The 18,970-nt window shown below is 40.4% G+C and overlaps 2 protein-coding genes across 2 annotated transcripts in view; both read right to left on the reverse strand.

Annotated features, from left to right (window-relative positions):
* Positions 1–18,970, reverse strand: part of PIEZO2 (piezo type mechanosensitive ion channel component 2) — a 535,104-nt gene that overhangs the window by 379,645 nt on the left and 136,489 nt on the right. The window lies entirely within an intron of this gene.
* LOC142424991 (cytochrome c oxidase assembly factor 4 homolog, mitochondrial-like) lies at positions 3,998–4,261 on the reverse strand. The gene has a single exon (XM_075530431.1). It carries the CDS (start codon positions 4,259–4,261, stop codon positions 3,998–4,000), a length of 264 nt encoding a protein of 87 aa, XP_075386546.1.

Raw genomic sequence — 18,970 nt, forward strand, 5'->3', positions numbered from 1 at the left:
TTGTTCTTTTTGCTTGTTTTGGCTACACTTAGTTGCTCCTTCATATTGTCTGGATATAAAATTATGCCATTTTAAACATCTGGTTATTGCTTAGGGAATAAATTTGAGCAATCAAAATAAAAAATATTTATTTAAAAAGTTATATTCATATGAGAATTTGAACATTAGCATATAAATTTATATTTGAAAATGAGTAAATCAACATTTGATTTGGTACATGTAATTTTATTCTTCAGGTCTAACATAGTAAAAAAAATATCATACTTAAATGGCAGTCAGAGAAATGTTGTTCATATTGGCAGGAACTTCATCGACCACCATGATGATATGTTTCCTTGAAGTAATATTTTAAAACTTGTGTACTCACTTTCCATCCTTTGATGAAACGTGGTAACTCATTGAACTACTATAGGAACTTGGCCTGGGCAAGAGTAATCACAAAAACCATGATACGAATTCAAAGATATGTTCAATCAGAAGATGATTTTTTGTACACTTCATACAAAATGTCACATGTCACATTATTATAGTTGAGCAGGTGCATTCTTAGGTATTTGATGAGTGAGAACCAAATATAAGCTGCACCAGACTGTTCCAAAATTTAACATTTTAATTGTTTTCCTGTCCAACATGTATAAAATGTACATGGTATTCCTTTGTGGAATTTTTCAAATCCCATGTCTGGCGATACATTCAGAATTGATGGAGCAAAAGCAGGACTTCACAATGAGCAAATTTGTTTTGTGAATCACAACAATATCATCAGTTTCTTAAAAGAAAGTCTATTTAAAGTGAAATTAAAAATAAAATGTTTTTATAATTTTTAAATCTGAATAGTCATTTTCTCAAGGAACTCTTTGATTTCCTTACCTGGAGATACATAAATATTCTGAAAAGTTTAAATGTGGTTATTCGGCAAAAATGCCTTTTGTTGCTTTCTTGGAAGAAAAATTTAGAAACACATTCACTGTTGCAAAACAGAAACATTGAAATTTACATCCTCTTAATGTGCCTAAAATCTCATTTATTACCATACATGGACTAATAGCAAGCAGTGTCCGACACTAAAGACAATAAGGAATGAAAGTCACTTGAAACATAAATTAAAACTGTTTTTATAGTAAATATTATTATGTATGTTATATTTGCTGTGTTAGTATTATTAGACTAGCACATATAATTGTCCTGATATTATTATATTAAATATAGGGGAGGTGGCATCTGTTGTATTGTTGTATATGAAACATTCTTCAAAATTATAAAAATAACTGTAAAACTTAGAACATCATTCTGTATATAAGTGCTATACAGTTAAAAAGGAACTTAATTAAACTCATTACACTGATATTCGTCAAGTTCCCTTGATGTTGGATGTCAATGGAACTCACACTGTTTGGGTACCAGGAAGCATGCAAGATATTTGTATCTAGGAAAGAGCGTTGCTGGCTTTCTTGGCTGGGGTTGCTGCATCTGCAGACAGGGATGTACAGAAAGGGTCTCTCAAATGGATCAGAGAAGAGTTATCTATTATGCAAGCTGTCCTCGTCCAGGAACTGCTGCTGTTGGATCCAGGAATATAGTGGGGGAATGTAGCAAAGGTTAGATTTAGCAGTCCGCCCAACCTCTTGCTTATTAGATCGATCCTGTTATACTCACAAGAGACTTGTCCATAGGAGTTTCAATTACATGGGAGGAGATGGTACAAGACAGATACTACTGACAATGTTGGACTCGTGGGGGCCGCATAGCTTTAAAAACCTTGTACAAGGAGGCACGTGTCACCGCCGTGGGCACTTAGTTTTGTTCTGGTACATTCTTTTGCATTAGAGTTGGTAGTGTTTTCGTTCAGTGCCCTGCCAGGTCCCTTCCACTGCTGTGCTCACATTTCCTTGTGTACTCAGTGATTGGCAAATATAGGTCTTTGCTTTGGGTAACTTTTGCCCCTGATCTTTTGACGCCCTCAATACGTGCTTACCTTGCTATTGAGCCCTCTGTCCCTCTTTCCCCTAGGTCCCTCTTCTCCCTCCTTTGTGCCCTGGGGGTTGGATGGGGCGCACATCCTCTGCTGGAGGCGGCACTCTCTTTCAGAGTTCCTATCCCTTTAGGGGAGGGGAGCAATCAACCACCTGTCTTCATGATCCAGCCCTGTACTAACTAGTCATGAGACTTGGTACATTCTGTTTCCTCACATGAAAGATGGAGATAATCATCGTAATATTCACCTCGCTTCTTGTTGGTGACTAAAATATATAAAACTCATGAAATCGCCAAATCTTACAAAGTACGTAAGGTAGTCAATTCTGTTCTTTGCATGTAAATGAAACCTGTAATTCAAAATAGATACATGTATGTCTTATCTACAGACAGCGAGTCATAAACAGCTGAGGAGCTGAATGATATGTCTGCTAATCACATGATTCTGGGGATACAAACTAATGGTGGATAGTAAATATAATAACTTGAAATATCATTTTCAAAATAGCATATATTCAGTTTCCATGAGAATTATACCAACTCTTACATCTAGTCATCTGGAATGATGTTCAACTTTGTATTTTATTTTGACAGTTTTCTTCTAAAGCCATTGTTGCTAGCTATCTCTCTTTTTAGAGAAAATTTAATTTCAACATGTGTCATAAGTAGTTTATGGTTTATGGGTGAAAGGGAGTTATTTCGGGCTTAAATTCCATTTGGGGGTCTTCCTTCCCAATTATGCTGTACAAAGAAGTGTAAAATCATTGAAAATAGCCATTCCGTATAACTCCAAGGGTAATACATCATTTAGTTTCAGTTCAGTACTAAAATTTCAGTTTTGACCTGGTAAGTAGTTTTCCCATTTGAGAGGTTAAAAAAAAAGCCACGTAGACTTAAGGGTATTTGGTAAATATAGTAAAAGTTTTATTAATGTAATGTCTTTTTATGATTCATTTCTGAACAGTTTTATTGTGATTCAGGTGAGGGTCTACAGAGATTTTCATTAGTTTTATATTCAGCCATTCATAGGCATTTTGTTTCTACTCATCCATTGCAAATTTCCTTGGTATACCAACCCTTATAAAGGAGCCCATGTGGCATAGTGGTTATGAGTTGGACTGCAATCTGCAGGGTCCGCAATTCAAAACCAGCAGGTACTCCGAGGGAGAAAGACGAGGCTCTCTACACCTATACACAATGACAGTTGCAGAAACCCACTGGGACAGTTTTATGCTGTCCTATAGAGTTGCCATGATTCAGAATTCACTCAATTGAAGGGGGTTTGCTTTATCCTAGTTCTGTTTTATTTCTTCTTTATGTTGCATCTTTCCTCTTGAAAAGCTGTGGCTGTGATGATACCTCAATGATTAATGAGTAGTTCAGGTGACCTGCTAGGTGCCCTCACCGTGGATGCAAGTGCTATCACAAAAGGACAAGCAAGAGATACGTCTGTTTTTATATCTAGTTCTCGAACATCGTATGGATGGGTGGTGGCACTCACTAGCTAGAAAACTTGTACTAGTATTCTGCTTCCACCGATTCTGTCCTTAAAGCCCTGAGATGATATATGATGAAGTGAACTTAGAAACACTAATTTATTGTAATCTTAAGTACGTTTGTGATCTTTGGATGGATCCTCAGATGTTTAAAAAAATAAAGAGCTAAACAATCTAATAATTTCTTTTTTTTTACCTTTAGAATGAATTTACTTTTAAAATTAAAATGTCCACACAACCAGTTCAGTTCTTGGCACATTGACCCAAGACTAGGGGTAAGGAAGTATCCTGAGTTTGCTTTATATGGCAAAATAGGTGGAGTAACATGGGAGAGGCTGCGTGGGATATAACTGAAAACATGACAGGCTCTTTCTGGTAGTCTCGTCCAAATGTGTGGCTGTCAGACTCTCAACCCGTTCCAGACTGTCCATAAATTTTACACTTCCCTTATGTAGGATTTCTTCCTCCCATGATGTCTGGGGGCTAGCTTCTGCAGGGTTGTCTCTGGAAATCAGTAGTTAAGTATCTCAGCGGTGAGCACCAGCTTGCTCTTTCTTCCTCTGAAGCTCCTCCCGCCTCCTTGTCTGCTGCTCACTCATACAGTCCCTGAAGGCCTGCACCTGTGGCTGGCACTGCCTCCAGTCCTGGTTCTGGGCCATGCACTCCTGTACAGCACAGTGGGAGGCAGCACAGCCAGATAGGGAGATCAGCTGGTCCAGTGGGTCCTCTTCCTCGTCCTCCTTCTTCACCTGTAGGGCCCAGGTACGGCCATGAGGGACTGAGGTTGACATCTTGGGGGTCTCCGACAGGCGGGGAAAAAACAACGCGAATATGGACTTTTGCGCAGCGGCTTCGGCTTCGTAGCGACTGCTCAGAGGGCAAGTGCCTAATAATTTCTTATTAATATATTTTCCTACAGAGTTGATATTAAAGATCAGAAGTTAATCAGTTTGATGTTTATCTTGCTTAGAGTTCTGTAAAGATGCATACTAATTCTTTCAGAAAATGCCCTTTTCCAAGGGCAATATTTGTTTTAATGGGAAATATAAAGAAAATGTTATAGATATGACACATCATAGTATACCTAGAATCTAATTCACGATTGATTGCATTATCAATTAATGAAATAATAATTAGAGGAACCATATGTTGACTGTAAAATTTTACTACAGTGTAATAGAATAAAAATTAACATTCAGTTTTCCCATCAGACTTAAACATTGATCTAGGACTTCATCATATTAATTTTTTTTAATTAGAGAAATTTGACCCACGTAACAGCACCATTTGATTGATTTCCTGCCAACTCAGACATATCATGTCCAAACAGTACCTGCTGTTCCTGCCCCATCTCAGTCAACCCCGCCGTGCTATGTGGCAGCTACGCACATTTTGGCCTGGGTGCAACAATAGTCGGCAAATGGCTAGACCGTGAACCAAGAATTATTTTTGTTAATTATTCTCTAACTCATTACTACATTTTATAGCCAATGAGTCTGCAAGTCTTGCGGAATTTGTCCATCTCTCTCTACTATGTGGCCAGTACCCCAGCACTAGCCTTGTCATTCATTCTGACTGCCTCTTAACTCAACACTCCGTTTGCACTTTACTGCAAAGTGGTCGTTTCAACGAGCAAACCCAGTCAGCTCTCTCCTGTGCTGGAAAACCATTAAAGGCTCCCACTGCACTTACAGCTGGACTCTTCACCACTGTCCACAGGTCACCACTCACCTCTCCACGCTGCTTCTATCTTGCTGCTTTCACCCTCCAACGGGCTGAACCCCGTATTTTCTTTGCATGTCTTTCTCTCTCCATCTGGAAGGGTTACCTTCCCCCTCTCTGCTTGTTAATCATGAGGAGACCTCCTTGTGACCCCCAGACTTAAGACAGTCCTCCCCCATTCTTTAATCTCTTTATCAGCACCCACTTGGTTTCCTTCTCTGTACTTGGCCAGATTTGTAATTCCATTATGGAGACAGTCTTTGTTTGTTGTATGTCTGCTCAGTGAGACTACACATTCTATAAATGGTCAGAATAGATTTACTAGCTTGAAGGTGTTTTTATCTACTCTTAAATGTTTCATAAATTTAACATCCTTCAAATAACACATGAAAATAATGCTCTGTGCTTCTCATGATATGATTTAAGCAGAGACAACATAGCAATACCAATGTAAATAAATTCCTGTGAGCTATTACGTGTTTGAATACTTAGACTTAAGGCCAAGTTCACAGGTTTAATGAAAATGACAACTAAACACCATTTACACCTCAACAATAAGATATCTTATAGTGTCTGAAATGTCAAAATCAGAAAAAAAAAGTATCTAGTAATCAAGAAAATAAACTGTTTCTTTTTATAACCATTTATAAAACTCTGAGTCATAATCAACTCTTATCAGTGTGTTATCTTTTGGAACCATGTTTCATATGTTTTCTGGAAGGAACCCAGTACTCCCTTAATGCAATCCCCAACTTCAATGATAAGAAAACTAAGACCCATAGAAGTGACAAGTCTCCAGTCAGGCAATTTTTAGATGTTATTGAAAGAACTTGATGTCGGTTAGAAGCTAGTGTCCTAAAGAAGAAGGAGGAGAAGATGGAGACGGAGAAGGAGAAAGCTACAGGATTTGTACATCTGAGACCACCATCAGGCGTACTGTTACCTGGATTCTGCTTGTAAAATCAAAGCTCGGGTGAGGGACTCAGGGAGGAGTGAGGGACTCCTGTTTTCCGATGCAGAACTGGCACCGAATTCAGCTCCATGGCACAAGGCTCAGGGCTGTGCTCTCCAGAGCATAATTACTCTCAAGACCTAGTCCAAGGTCGGACTTGTATTTAGAAAGATACAAATACTCATGATTACAATAACAGACATGCTTTCTATCCATTGGGATTTAGCTATAGTTTAGCTTATGTGTTGCTGTCATGTTTAAAGCTATGTTACTGGCATTTTAAATACCAGGAAGATCAATCACAGTAAACAGGGTTCAATACACCTTCCAGAATAAGAGCAGACTATGAAGAAGAAATAGCTTTCCATTTCTGAGGTATTAGCCAATAAAAACACAATGAGCTATGAACAGAAGTGAAACACTGTCAGTGATGGTACAAAAAAACCCCAACACTCGAATTGGAAAGCATTCAAACTGCACCTGGGGAAGTGCTGCTTCCCCAAAGCAGGGTCCACGTTGAGGACAAGGATGGAATAACGCCTTTAGGGCTTTGTTTGCTAATGGCAAAGGGACAAAATGAGAAGAAACTGCTACAAGTATCCATCAATAATCAGAACGCAGAATGTATGAAGTATCAATGTAGGAAAGATGGAAGTCATAAAAAATTATGTTAAACACATAAAGAGTGTGCTTTAGACAACTGATGCGTGTATGGATTGTGATAAGAGTTGTATGGGCCCCTAATAAAACGTTAAAAAAAAGAGTAAAGTCCTAGGCAATAGTAAGACTGGGATTGTCCATCCCAAATTACACAGTCATAACCTTTACTATGCTGGAAATGATAAATTCCAGTGGAACAGTGTTGTATTCATCATCCAAATGCTGTATATTTTAGAATAATACGTATATGCCTACAAGTAAGTCCAGGGAATACAACTATTATTCAAATTTATGCATCAGCCCCAAAAATAATGATGAAGCTGAAGAATTCTATGTTTCAGTTTCAAATCGATCAAACATGTCATCCAGATGCATTGGTAATTATTTGTGATTGGAATAGAAAAGTTGGAAACAAGGAAGAAAGTAGAGTAGATGGAAAACATAGGCCATAGTGATGGAAACAAACCTGGAGATCACATGACCGAATTTTAGGAGACCAAGAGCTTCTTCATCACAAATCATTCAACATGCACTGCAGGTATAAAAGGGGGCTTCATCAGATGAAATATAGAGGAGCCAAATTAACTTCATCTGTAGTAAGAGACCATGAAAAAGCTCAGTAGAGCAGCCTACATGAAGCCAGAAGCCAACTATGAAACAAACCATCAATTGTTCATTTTCAATTTCCGGCTGAAGTTGAAGAAAATTGAAAAAGCGCCTGAGACACAAAATTAAATCTTGAATTAAACTGGAATTAAATCTCGAATTACACCTGAATTTCAGGAACATCTCAAGATTATATTTGAATTTCTGAACACTACCGACAGACCTAATGACAGAATGACATCAAGAAAGCAAAGGGCCATTTGAAAGACACAGCAAAGTTTGAAATGGATGTCAGAAGAGACTCTGAGACTTGCTCTTGAACGTAGAGTAGGCAAAGCAAATAGAAGAAGTGATGAAGTAAAAGAGATGAAAATTAAATTTCTAATGGCAGCTTGAGGAACTGAAATGAGAGCTACAATTGCCTAGAGTTAGGAAGTAACAGAGGAAGAACATGCTTAGTATATCTCAGACTTGAACTGCAGGAAAAATACAGCTCCAGTCCAAGAACAGTTACTCCTTATAACATGACCCTGCTCGATGCTTGCCTTCATCAAGAGATCACTGAAGTTAAAGGCGCTACAGCAAAGTGTGGTGAAGACAGTACATGGTGCCCAGCTATCAAATGGAACAATATCTGCGGTCTTAAAGGCTTTTTGTATTCAAATAAACAACCCTCTAAGCAAGGCGCCAACTAAGTCTACATCAAAGAAGCACACAACCTGTGTAATCCAAAGATGATGACAAAATCCAAATGTAATGAGGGGAAAAGTAGCAGAGCTTAAATTGTGGATGCTCACTTTGTAGAAGGCTATTGTGAACAGTGGGAGCCGAAAATCCATCTGCAGACCCTCTAGTCAGATTATGTGCCTGACAGATCCCCTTTAGTCACAGGCAATGGATTCAAAGAGCTTTACTATTAGACAGAGATTATTGCAAACTTGATTACGGTGAATTTTACCATGGTGAAATATGATATTTGGTCAGGTGATCTCAATCTATATATTTTTTAATTTTATTGAGGGCTCATACAACTCTTATCATAATCCTTACATACATCAGTTTTGTAAAGTATATTTGTACATTTATTGCCCTCATCATTCTCAAAATATTTGCTCTCCACTTAGGAACCTGGCATCAGCTCCTCATGTTTCCCTCTCTCTCCCTGTAACCCACTCCCTCATGAACCCTTGATAATTTATAAATTATGATTTTGTCATATCTTACACTGTCCATTGTCTCTTTTCACAGACTTTTCCATTGTCTGTCTCCCAGGGAGGAGGTTATATGTAGATCCATGTAATTGGTTCCCCCTTTCCTCCCCACTTTCCTTCTACCCTCCCGGTATTGCCACTCTCACCACTCGTCCTGAAGGGATCATCGATCCTGGATATCCTGTGCTTCCAATTCCTATCTGAACCAGTGTCCATCCTCTGGTCTAGCCAGATTTGTAAGGTAGAATTGGGATCATGATAGTCGTGGGGAGGAAGCATTTAGGAACTAGAGGAAAGTTGTATGTGTCATTGTCGCTACACTGCACCCTGACTGTTTTTCTCTTCCCCCGCGACCCATCTGTAAGGGGATGTCCAATTGCCTACAGCTGGGCTTTGGGTCTCCACTCTGCACTCCCCCGTTTCACAATGATATGATATTTTTTTTGTTCTGATGATGCCTGATCTCTTCGACACCTCCTGATCACACAGGCTGGTGTGCTTCTTCCATGTGAGCTTTGTTGCTTCTCAGCTAGATGGTGGCTTGTTTGCCTTCAAGCCTTTAAGAACCTAGACACTATATCTTTTAATAGCCGGACACAATCAGCTTTCTTCACCACATTTGCTTATGCTCCCATTTGTCTTCAGCGATCATAGTAGGGAGGTGAGCACACAATGATATGATTTTTGTTCTTTAATGCCTGATAACTGATCCCTTCAACACCTCATGATCATACATGTAGGTGTGCTTCTTCCATGTGGGCCTTGTTGCTTCTCAGCTAGATGGCCTTGTTTACCTTCAAGCCTTTAAAACCCAGATGCTATATCTTTTGATAGTCAGGCTCCATCAGCTTTCTTTACCACATTTGCTTATTCACCCATTTTGTCTTCAGCTAAAATGTCAGGAGGGTAAGCATCATGGAATGGCAGTTTAATAGAACAAAGTATTCTTAGATTGAAGGAGTACTTAAGTAAAGGCCCAATGTCCACTGCTACCTTAATACTAAACCTATACATATATGTACATAAATCTATTTTCACATTCTCATATATAAATATATTTGATATGTACATGCCTTTATTTAGGCCTCTATAAATGCCCGTTGCCTATCTCTTTCCTCTATTTCCTTTTACGTTCCTCTTGTCCCACTATCATGTTCAGCCTTCATTTGGGATTCAGTAATTCCCCTAGGTTACATTACCCTTGGTCTCGCATTACCAGGCCTCCTACACCCTCCTTACCACCAATTTGGATGACTTGTTGTTACCTAGTCACTGTGTTTGTTAATAGACCTCAATCTTTTGTTGTTATTATTATTAAATCATTTTATTGGAGGCTCTTACATATAGCAGTCCATATATCCATTATACCGAGTGGATATATTGCAATCCACAAATTACAATGAACAATTTCAAAACATTATCTTTTTTCTTGAGTCCCTTGATATCAGTTCTCCTTTCATCCCTCCCTCTCCCACCCTACCATGCCGGTGAACCCTCAATAAATAACGTATTGCTATTCGTACATATCTTACACCTACAACTCATACATATCCCTTCACCTACAATCCTGGTATTCATCCAAGATACACCCCTCGAGGGGATTTACTAGGGGCTTGTCTATCCTGAATTCTGTAATTTGAAACTTCTCCTCTATACAGATCTATGTCTGCTGGAGTAGCTGGATTAGTGAGGTAGGACTGAGATCCTAATAGTAAGAGGGAACAAGGATTAAGGGCTGAGAAAGTTAAAGTTTGTTCCAACCTGGTCGGTAAACACATGTGGAGTTAACTGAAGGGGCAGAGAGCTAAATGGCTCTGTGAGTCTTGCCTTTCCATTCTGGGATCGCATGCTTTCTGATAGTCGGTCCAGGGTGCAGCTGCCTTAGCCAGTTCCCTGCTTCAGCTGGCAAGGCTCACTTCCTGCTAGACATCCCTGAGGAGAATTCACATGGACCTCTTCTGATGCAGTCCTGGCTGCTGGAGCACCCATGTGGAGACCCCTGCCAGCACTGAGATGCTTACATGTTCACTGATTCGGCTTTCCTCCTTTAGTCAACATCAGTGTGTGTGTGTTGTGAGATGGAGGAGGACTTAGTGGATTGGTGTTGGACAAATGGGTTAATGTTGGACTTGTGGACTTGGGCAGCACTAGGTTTTCACGTTTTCTTGATGTGTACTTACCCGTTATATACAACTGTCTGTTTTAAAAATCATTTTATTGGGGGTTCATACAACTCTTCTCAATACATACATGCATCAATTGGGTAAAGAACACTTGTACATTCGTTACCCTAATTATTCTCAAAATACTTGCTCTCCACTTAAGCCCTTGGCATCAACTCCTCATTATCCCCCTCCTTCCCCCTCCCTCATGAACCCTTGATAATTTATAAATTATTATTTTGTGATATCTTACACTGTCCACGTCTCCCTTCACCAACTTTTTTTGTTGTCCATCCCCCAGGAAGGAGGTTATATGTAGATCCCTATAACCGGTTCCCCCTTTTCACCCTACCCTCTCTCCACCCTCCCAGTATCACCACTCTCACCACTGGTCCTGAAGGGATCATCTATCCTGGATTCCCTGTGTTTCTACTTCCTATCTGTACCAATGTAAATCCTCTGGTCTAGCCAGATTTGGAAGGTTGAACTGGGATCATGATGGCTGGGGGGGGGGCGGGGGGGAGGGGAGGGGGAAGCATTTAAGAACTGGAGGAAAGTTGTGTTTCATTGTTGCTGCACTGCATCCTGACTGGTTCATATCCTCCCCACGGCCCTTCTGTAATGGATGCCCAGTTGCTTACAGGTGGGCTTTGGGTCCCCCCTCTGCACTCCCCCTAGTTTACAATGATATGATTTTTTGTTCTTTGATGCCTGATAACTGAGCCCTTCGACACCTCGTGATCACACAGGCTAGTGGGCTTCTTCCATGTGGGCTTTGTTGCTTATGAGGTAGAAGACTGCTTGTTTACCTTCAAACCTTTAGCCACATGCTATATCTTTGATAGCCAGGCACCATCAGCTTTCCTCACCACATTTATTTATATGCCCATTTTTCTTTAGCAGTCATATTAGGGAGGTGAGCACACAAGGATATGATATTTTGTTCTTTGATGCCTGATAACTCATCCCTTCAGCACCCCATGATTACACAGGCTGGTGTGCTTCTTCCATGTGAGCTTTGTTGCTTCTCAGCTAGATGGCCGCTTGTTTACCTTGAAATCGGTAAGACCCTAGACACTATATATTTTGATATCCGGGGACCACCAGATTTTGTCACCACTTGCTTATGCACCTGTTTTGTCTTCAGCAATCGTGTCAGAAAGGTGAGCATTATGAAATGCCAGTTTAATAGAACAAAGTGTTCTTGCATTGAGGGAATATTGAGTGGAGCCCCAATGTCCATTTGCTACCTTAATTCTAAACCTATAAATATATGCACATAAATCTATTTCCCCATCCTCATATATAAATATACTTACATATGTACATGCCTGTATTTAGACCTCTATGAATGCCCTTTGCCTCCTAGCTCTTTCCTCTTTTTCCTTTTCCTTTCCTCTTGTCCCACTATCATGCCCAGCCTTCATTTGGGATTCAGTATTCCTTCTAGGTTACATTACCATTGATTGCACCCTACCAGGCCTCTTACACCCTCCTAGCCACCACTGTTGCATCACTTGTTGTTCCCTTGTAAGGCTACTATGAGTCAGAATTGAATGAATGGCAGTACATACCATATGTCATAGCTTGTATCACACACTGTGCATTAATATATCATTTATCAAACAACAAATCTATCATGTAAAATGCTTCTCTGCAGAGTGGGAGTTTGAAAATCCAATGAACAACAGAGGCAGCGGGTCTCATGTCTCAATGTTAAATTTTAGGTATTCAAGGTGACAAAAGTTCAAATAAATACATGTTGAACAAATGAACCTCGAGACCCCCTTAAACAGGCCACCGGGATTTCCATAAAGGAAACCATGCCACTTGCACTGGTTCTTGCCACTCATTTCAGTGTCTGCAGACAGAAGGTAGTATCACCTACTCATGTCACCTGGGAGGAAGAACTTGGTGCATTTCACCCTGTGCTCCCTTAGTGAATGGAATGCTCTCAGACTGCCCTAGAGCGAGCAACAGTCCTTCAGCCACTCTGCATAATGTCTGTGGGATGAGATTCCAGCTACATCAGTCCTTGGAGCATCAGGCGCAAACACAAATATTGCAGGATTGTTTTAAAATAAAAGCCACATGTGATACAAATAAAGCATATATGTGCTATTTTCATGCATGTGTGTCTGCCATCTGTGATCCTCACCGCACCTCATACATTTTCCTAAAAACTATACTATGCATATTTTTACAAGTTGCTGTAAAAATTAGCATAGCACACCTAAGGAAATACCTGGGGTGAAGGGATCAGGGTTGGCAAATAAACTAGGATGTGGTATTATTTGTGTAAAATGTCATATTTATATACATTCAAAGGTGATATAACTATCCAATAAACTAAATATCTTTAACTTTAAAAATGATATTGCATGCACAAGCAAAAACATACATGTGCATGTGTTCATGAGTGTGGACACACACATACAGATCTAGAGTTATCAAGAGAAAGAAGGTTCTTCCAGACTATTCATCGTAAGTGTTTCATGAGTCAGATCCATACGAATTATTTTGAACTATTTCAGCAACCACCGCACATACCTAGTCGATCTGAGAAGTTATGGCGTGGTTCAGAGGATAGGAGAGAATAATGAGAGAGGGTGCTCAGGACAGCATCCAGGATGAGAAGACGGTGGGGCTCGATTAGCACTCTTCTCTTCCCAGTCTAAGTGTAGAAGGCAAGTAGAGCAGGGATTGCTGGCGTGCACTTGTTCCTCTTTTACGTAGTCAGATACAGGAAGCTGTAGAAAAGGTCATAGCAGCCAGTAGCTTTGGAACATTCAGCTGAGCCTGATGCATCCTGTCGTTAATCCTCTGAAGCTCAGCAAGAAGGACTATACTTCAAGGGATCTGAAGGTTGAGGAGGCAGAATTTCATTTTGAGGCTTTGGTACCTCTGAGTTTCGGCACTCCCCAGCAGTGGTTTCAGGTCCCATCCTGGGCAAGCAGACTAGGCCACACTGGTGCCGAAGATGTTTGCTGCCCCTGTAAGTAGTGAAGACACTGCTGAGGGCCAGTGTTCTGACGGCTCCCTAGGTGTCCTCCGAGTATGATGAATGCCGCTGTTAACATAATGTTGACTTGGAGAGGGTTATATTTTGCTGAGATTTTGACAGCCATGACTGAGACACAGTTCAGATTACAAGACCCCCGTGTGATGCCTGGAAATTGTCTCTAATTCTTAGTGCCCAAATAACTGCATTTTCTGAAAAGGCTTTCAGTCCCAAAGCATAAACACTGTAACACGAATCAGACATGTACAGCCTATGCCCTAAACGAAGTTCTTTCCGTCCTGGGAAGGAGCCAGATCAAAAGAATAAACACAGCTTCTTACACTTTCAATTCAGAGGAAGTCAGACTTTGACTTAGGGCTGGCTCACTCCTGAGCAGCCTCTGTAATCAGACACAAGATTGCTGGTTGCTGAGATCGCCCTAAGCTGACGAGCTCGTGTGTTCTTAGGACAATCATGTCCCATCATCCGGCCAAAAATATTATCTGTAGATTTCTCAGGATTGAGCTATAACTCAACATCTCAACAACATAAGAACCTAAAAGGGTGCTGAGTTGAAACCGGAAGGAGCGGAACATGCTTTACGCTGGCACGTCGTAGGAGCTCCCGGGGTGTACTGGGCCCCGTTCTTCGTGGCACCATTTCTCCCAGCCTCACATGTTCACATTTCTGAAGGAGCTTGGCAGGGAGAGTTGTCTTTCAGCTCTCCACAACCTCAATTCCCACGAGTTCATGGTGCATTACTGCTTGATCCTGGGATACTGCAGTCAAATGATTTTTTAGTAGTCTGACTCAAACAGAAACAGTATTATTTTACCTATTAAGAACAGGGGTCGTGACATCTCTAATTAATTAATTAATTATGCCATCTATTCAGGGTTGATTCCACATTGCACAACTCATCCTCTTTCCACCACCCATGAGTAGAAAAAAAAGAGAAAAAAACACATGGATGTTAACATGCTGATTAAGGCATCTTCTGGTGTGGAGCTCCAATCATGGCAGGCTAAGACTTGAAACCAGAAATTTTCATTTTATGCACACGACAGTCGATTTGTTTTGATACCATAAATAGCGTGTACTACATTTATCAAATTGCAACTCTCAGGATGTCCAGTGGAGTGTTTTTATGAGCATTAGAAATCATAGAGAGGTAACTGGAGGTCTTCTTCACCCTATTGAATAAAAGCAGACACAGCCCTATTCACGGTTGTATAGAGAACCAGTTCATTTTCAGAGAAAAACAACAACCTAGGAGTTTCGTCTCCAGCTCTTATGTGTCAGGGTTGTACCCTTTCGGCACACTCATTCCATCTGTATGCTGAGCGAATGGTCCTAGAAGCTGTGCTATATTAAAGTGGATTGGAGAAGGCCAGATTAGAGGAGGAAGGCAGTTTAACCACCTGGGACAGGCGCTAGCACACCTTGCTTGCAAAAATCAATGAGGTCTTGAAGAAATAGCTGGTAAGAATCATAGTCTGGAAGTCTTCAGTATGGATTGCAACTCAATGTAAAAAAATCATTATGATAATTGTAAAAATGTCAAGGATTTCATTTTACTTGGATCTTCAATTCTCATAGAAGAAAAAGTCAAGCAATGAAATGACCCACTGAAAGAGATATATGTGCTACATTGAAGACCTCTTTAAAGTGTTGGAGATGAAGGATGTCACTTTGAAAACTAAAGTGCGCCTGGCCTAAGCCATATTCTCAACAGGCTCATGTGCACGTGAAGCTGGAAGACTACGGAAGAACAAATGTATTTGAATTGTGGTGTCGGGGAGCTACATTGAAAGTACTGTGGACTGCCAGAATACCAAACACATCTGTCTTGGAAAAAATACAGCTGAAATGCTCTTTAGAAGTGAGGGTGATGAGCCTGTGTCTCATGAATTCTGAGCATGTTATCAGGAGGGAGCAGTCCCTGGAAAAGGACATGATGCTGAGTAAAGAAGAGAGTCAGTGAAAAAAGAAGATCCCCAAAGAGATGGACGACACGTGGCTCCAACAATGGGCTCCCACATTATGACTGTGGGGACAGTGTTTCATTCTGTAGCGCAACTGGGTCACTATCAGGCTCGGTTGACCTCATGGTATATAACAACTGATGCTATAAGGGTTTTCTATTCAACTATTAGTCTTAAGGTTACTGGTTTAAACACACCCAGAAGTGGTGTGGAAGAAAATAAGACAATCTGATCAATAAAAATTATAAGCAAAAAATCCCTATTGATTATAGTGGAGTACAGTTCTACTCTGTAACACCAAAAGCTGCCAGGAATTACAAGCGGTTCGGTGCCAATGGATAGCGATGCTGTTATACTGTTGTTTGGTGCCATCAACTTGGTTTCGAACAATACCAACCCAACAGAATAAAACACTTCCCAGTCCTGGGCCACCCTCACAATTGTTCCTATGCCTGAGCCTATTGTTACAGCCATTGTGTCAATTCATCTCCTTGAGGGCCTGCCTATATTTTTTTAATAAACCATTTTATTGGGGACTCATACAGCTCTCCTAACAATCCATACATCAATAGTGTCAAGCACATTTGTACATATGATGCCACCATCATTTTCAAAGCATTTTCTTTCTATTTGAGCCCTTGGAATCAGCTCCTCTTTTTTCCCTCCCTTCCCCAACTGACCACCCTCATGAACCCTTGATAAATTCTAAATTATTATCATTTTCATATCTTATACCGTTTGCTGTCTCCCTTCACCCATGCTTCTGTAATTTGTTCCCCTTGTGTGCGTGGAGGGTGGTGGGTGCTATACGTTGATCATTGCAATCAGCTCCCCCCTTTCTCCCCCTTCCCTCTCCCCACCTTCCCTCTACCTTCATGGTATCCCTATTCCTATTACTGTTCTTGAGGGGGTTATCTGTCCGGAATTCCATCTGTGGAGCACTCTTAGATGTAGCTGTGTACATGTTCTGGTCTATCCGGATTTGTTAAGGTAGAACTGGGGTCATGATAGTGGGAGAGGAAGCATTAAAGAACTAGAGGGATGTTGTGTGTTCCGTCAATGCTACAGTGCACCTTGCTGACTCATCCCTTCCTTGTGACCCTTTTGTGAGGGAATGTCCAATTTTCTACAGATGGGTGTTGGGTCCCCACTCCACCCCCCCTCATTCCCATTGACATTGTTTGTTTTGGGTCTTCTGATGCCTGATACCTGATCCTGTCAACACTTCATGATCACAGAAGCTACTGTGTTTCTTCTATGTGAGCTTTGTTGCTTCCCTGATAAATGGCCACTTGTTTAACTTGAAGCCTTTAAGACACTATATCTTCTAATAGCAGGGCACCATCAATTTTCTTCACCACATTTGCTTATGCACCCATTTTGTCTTCAGCAATAGTATCAGGAAGATGAGTATCACAGCATGCCAAGTTATTAGAACACAGTATTCTTACAATGAGGGAGGGCTTGAGTATAGGTCCAATGCCCATCTGCTACCTTAATATTTAACACTTGATATATGTACATAGACCTATATCATTATCACTCTATGTTAATATATTTACATATGTACATGTCTATGTTTATACCTCCATAATTGTCTTTTGACTCCTTGTTCTTTCCTCTATTTCCTTTTACTTTCCTCCTGTCCCACTATCATGTTTGCCTTCATTCAGCTTTCAGTAATTCCTCTCAGCTAATTGCTGGAAGTTCCCTATCAAGGTATGGCTACATTCATTGTTTGGTGGTGTTAAGCAAAATCTTTCCTGCATGTATTATCAATGATATTGTTCTACGGCTGGAGCATTCTTTTGGATCACCTTTCTTTGGAATGGGAACAAATATGGCTCTCTTCCAGTCTATTGACCAATATGCTGTTTTCCAAATTTCTTGGAATAGACAAATGAATACTCCCAGAGCTTCATCAGTTTGTTCAACAATTGGTTTGCTATTCCATCAGTTTCTGGAGCCTTGTTCTTGGCTAATGCCTTCTGTGTGGCTTGAACTTATTCCTTTAGCACCACTGTTTCTTGCTCATCAACTGTCTCCTGAAACGGAATGTCAAATAGTTGTTTTGGGTACTGTGATTCTCTGTATTCCTCCCAATGTTCTCTTGGTGTTTCCCACATCAGTATATATTTTGTTGATGGGATCTTTCAACATTGCGACTCAAGGCTTCAAATTTTTCTTGAGTTCTTTCAGTTTAAGTTATGCTGAGCCTGTCCTTCCTTTTTGTTTTCCTAATTCTAGATCTTTGAGGGTGAGGAGAGGGGGGTTAAAGACCAAGAGGCCTTGGGGAAAAGGCCTTCTGGTCTACTTTAAAAAATTTTGTCACTGAAAATTTTATTCTGGGACACACATAGGGTCGCCAGAGTCAGAATTGGCTCCACGGCAGCTGGTTTGTGTAGATAAGAGTGAAACCAAGTGCTGGTTACAAACCCTTTTACTGAAAGTGGGTACAGACAGTATGTTTGATGGGTACAAACGACAGGGAGTTTCCAGGCTGAATCCTGAAAATCGGGGGGAAAAAAACAAAAACACCAAAGACTTCTAATATAAATAGAAAGTTACTCTTATATGAGAAAACAAATCCACAGAGGTTGGAAGTAAGATAATAATGATAAAATCAATAACACACTAAACAAATTACCTGTGGGAGGAAGTACAGGGGGCATTTGCAAAAAACAAAAATCAACACTGAAAGAAGAGGACACTGATTCTAAAAGTCTGTGGATTCCTCTCTACGTGAGTTGCAGACATCTGAACTCAAAACATAGGAGGACATTAACTCAAGCCCTCTGCCCCTTACTGCTGGCCCTTGGTAGCAAGAGGTACCTCTGTAGTGAAGGTTTTTCCTGCCCCTGTAACTAATGGTCACACTGCTGGGTGCCAGTGTTCTAATGGCTACCTAAGTGTATTCAGACTATGATTGATGTCTCAGTTAGCATAATGTTGACTTAGAAAGTGTTTACTTTGCTGAGATTTTTACCAAATCAGGCATTTCAAGTTTTTCAGTCTAGGGTAGACGCCCCAGTTAAAGTTCACCAGGTGATTCTAATAGGCCAGCAGAAGTGACTCCTACAGTTTACAGCAAATGATGTCTTTTGCTCCCTGGGAGAACTAACTTGTATTTTTTATGTAAGATAAGGAAGGAAAAAAACCTTATAATTTTAATTGTTTTATTTAAAGTATTTGTAAGAATAT

The sequence above is a fragment of the Tenrec ecaudatus genome, chromosome 13 (genome assembly GCF_050624435.1).
Source record: "Tenrec ecaudatus isolate mTenEca1 chromosome 13, mTenEca1.hap1, whole genome shotgun sequence".
Taxonomy (NCBI): domain Eukaryota; kingdom Metazoa; phylum Chordata; class Mammalia; order Afrosoricida; family Tenrecidae; genus Tenrec; species Tenrec ecaudatus.

Coding starts and splice junctions, on each gene's coding strand:
- LOC142424991 (XM_075530431.1), bottom strand. CDS start 4,261: ATGTCAACCTCAGTCCCTCATGGCCGTACCTGGGCCCTACAGGTGAAG.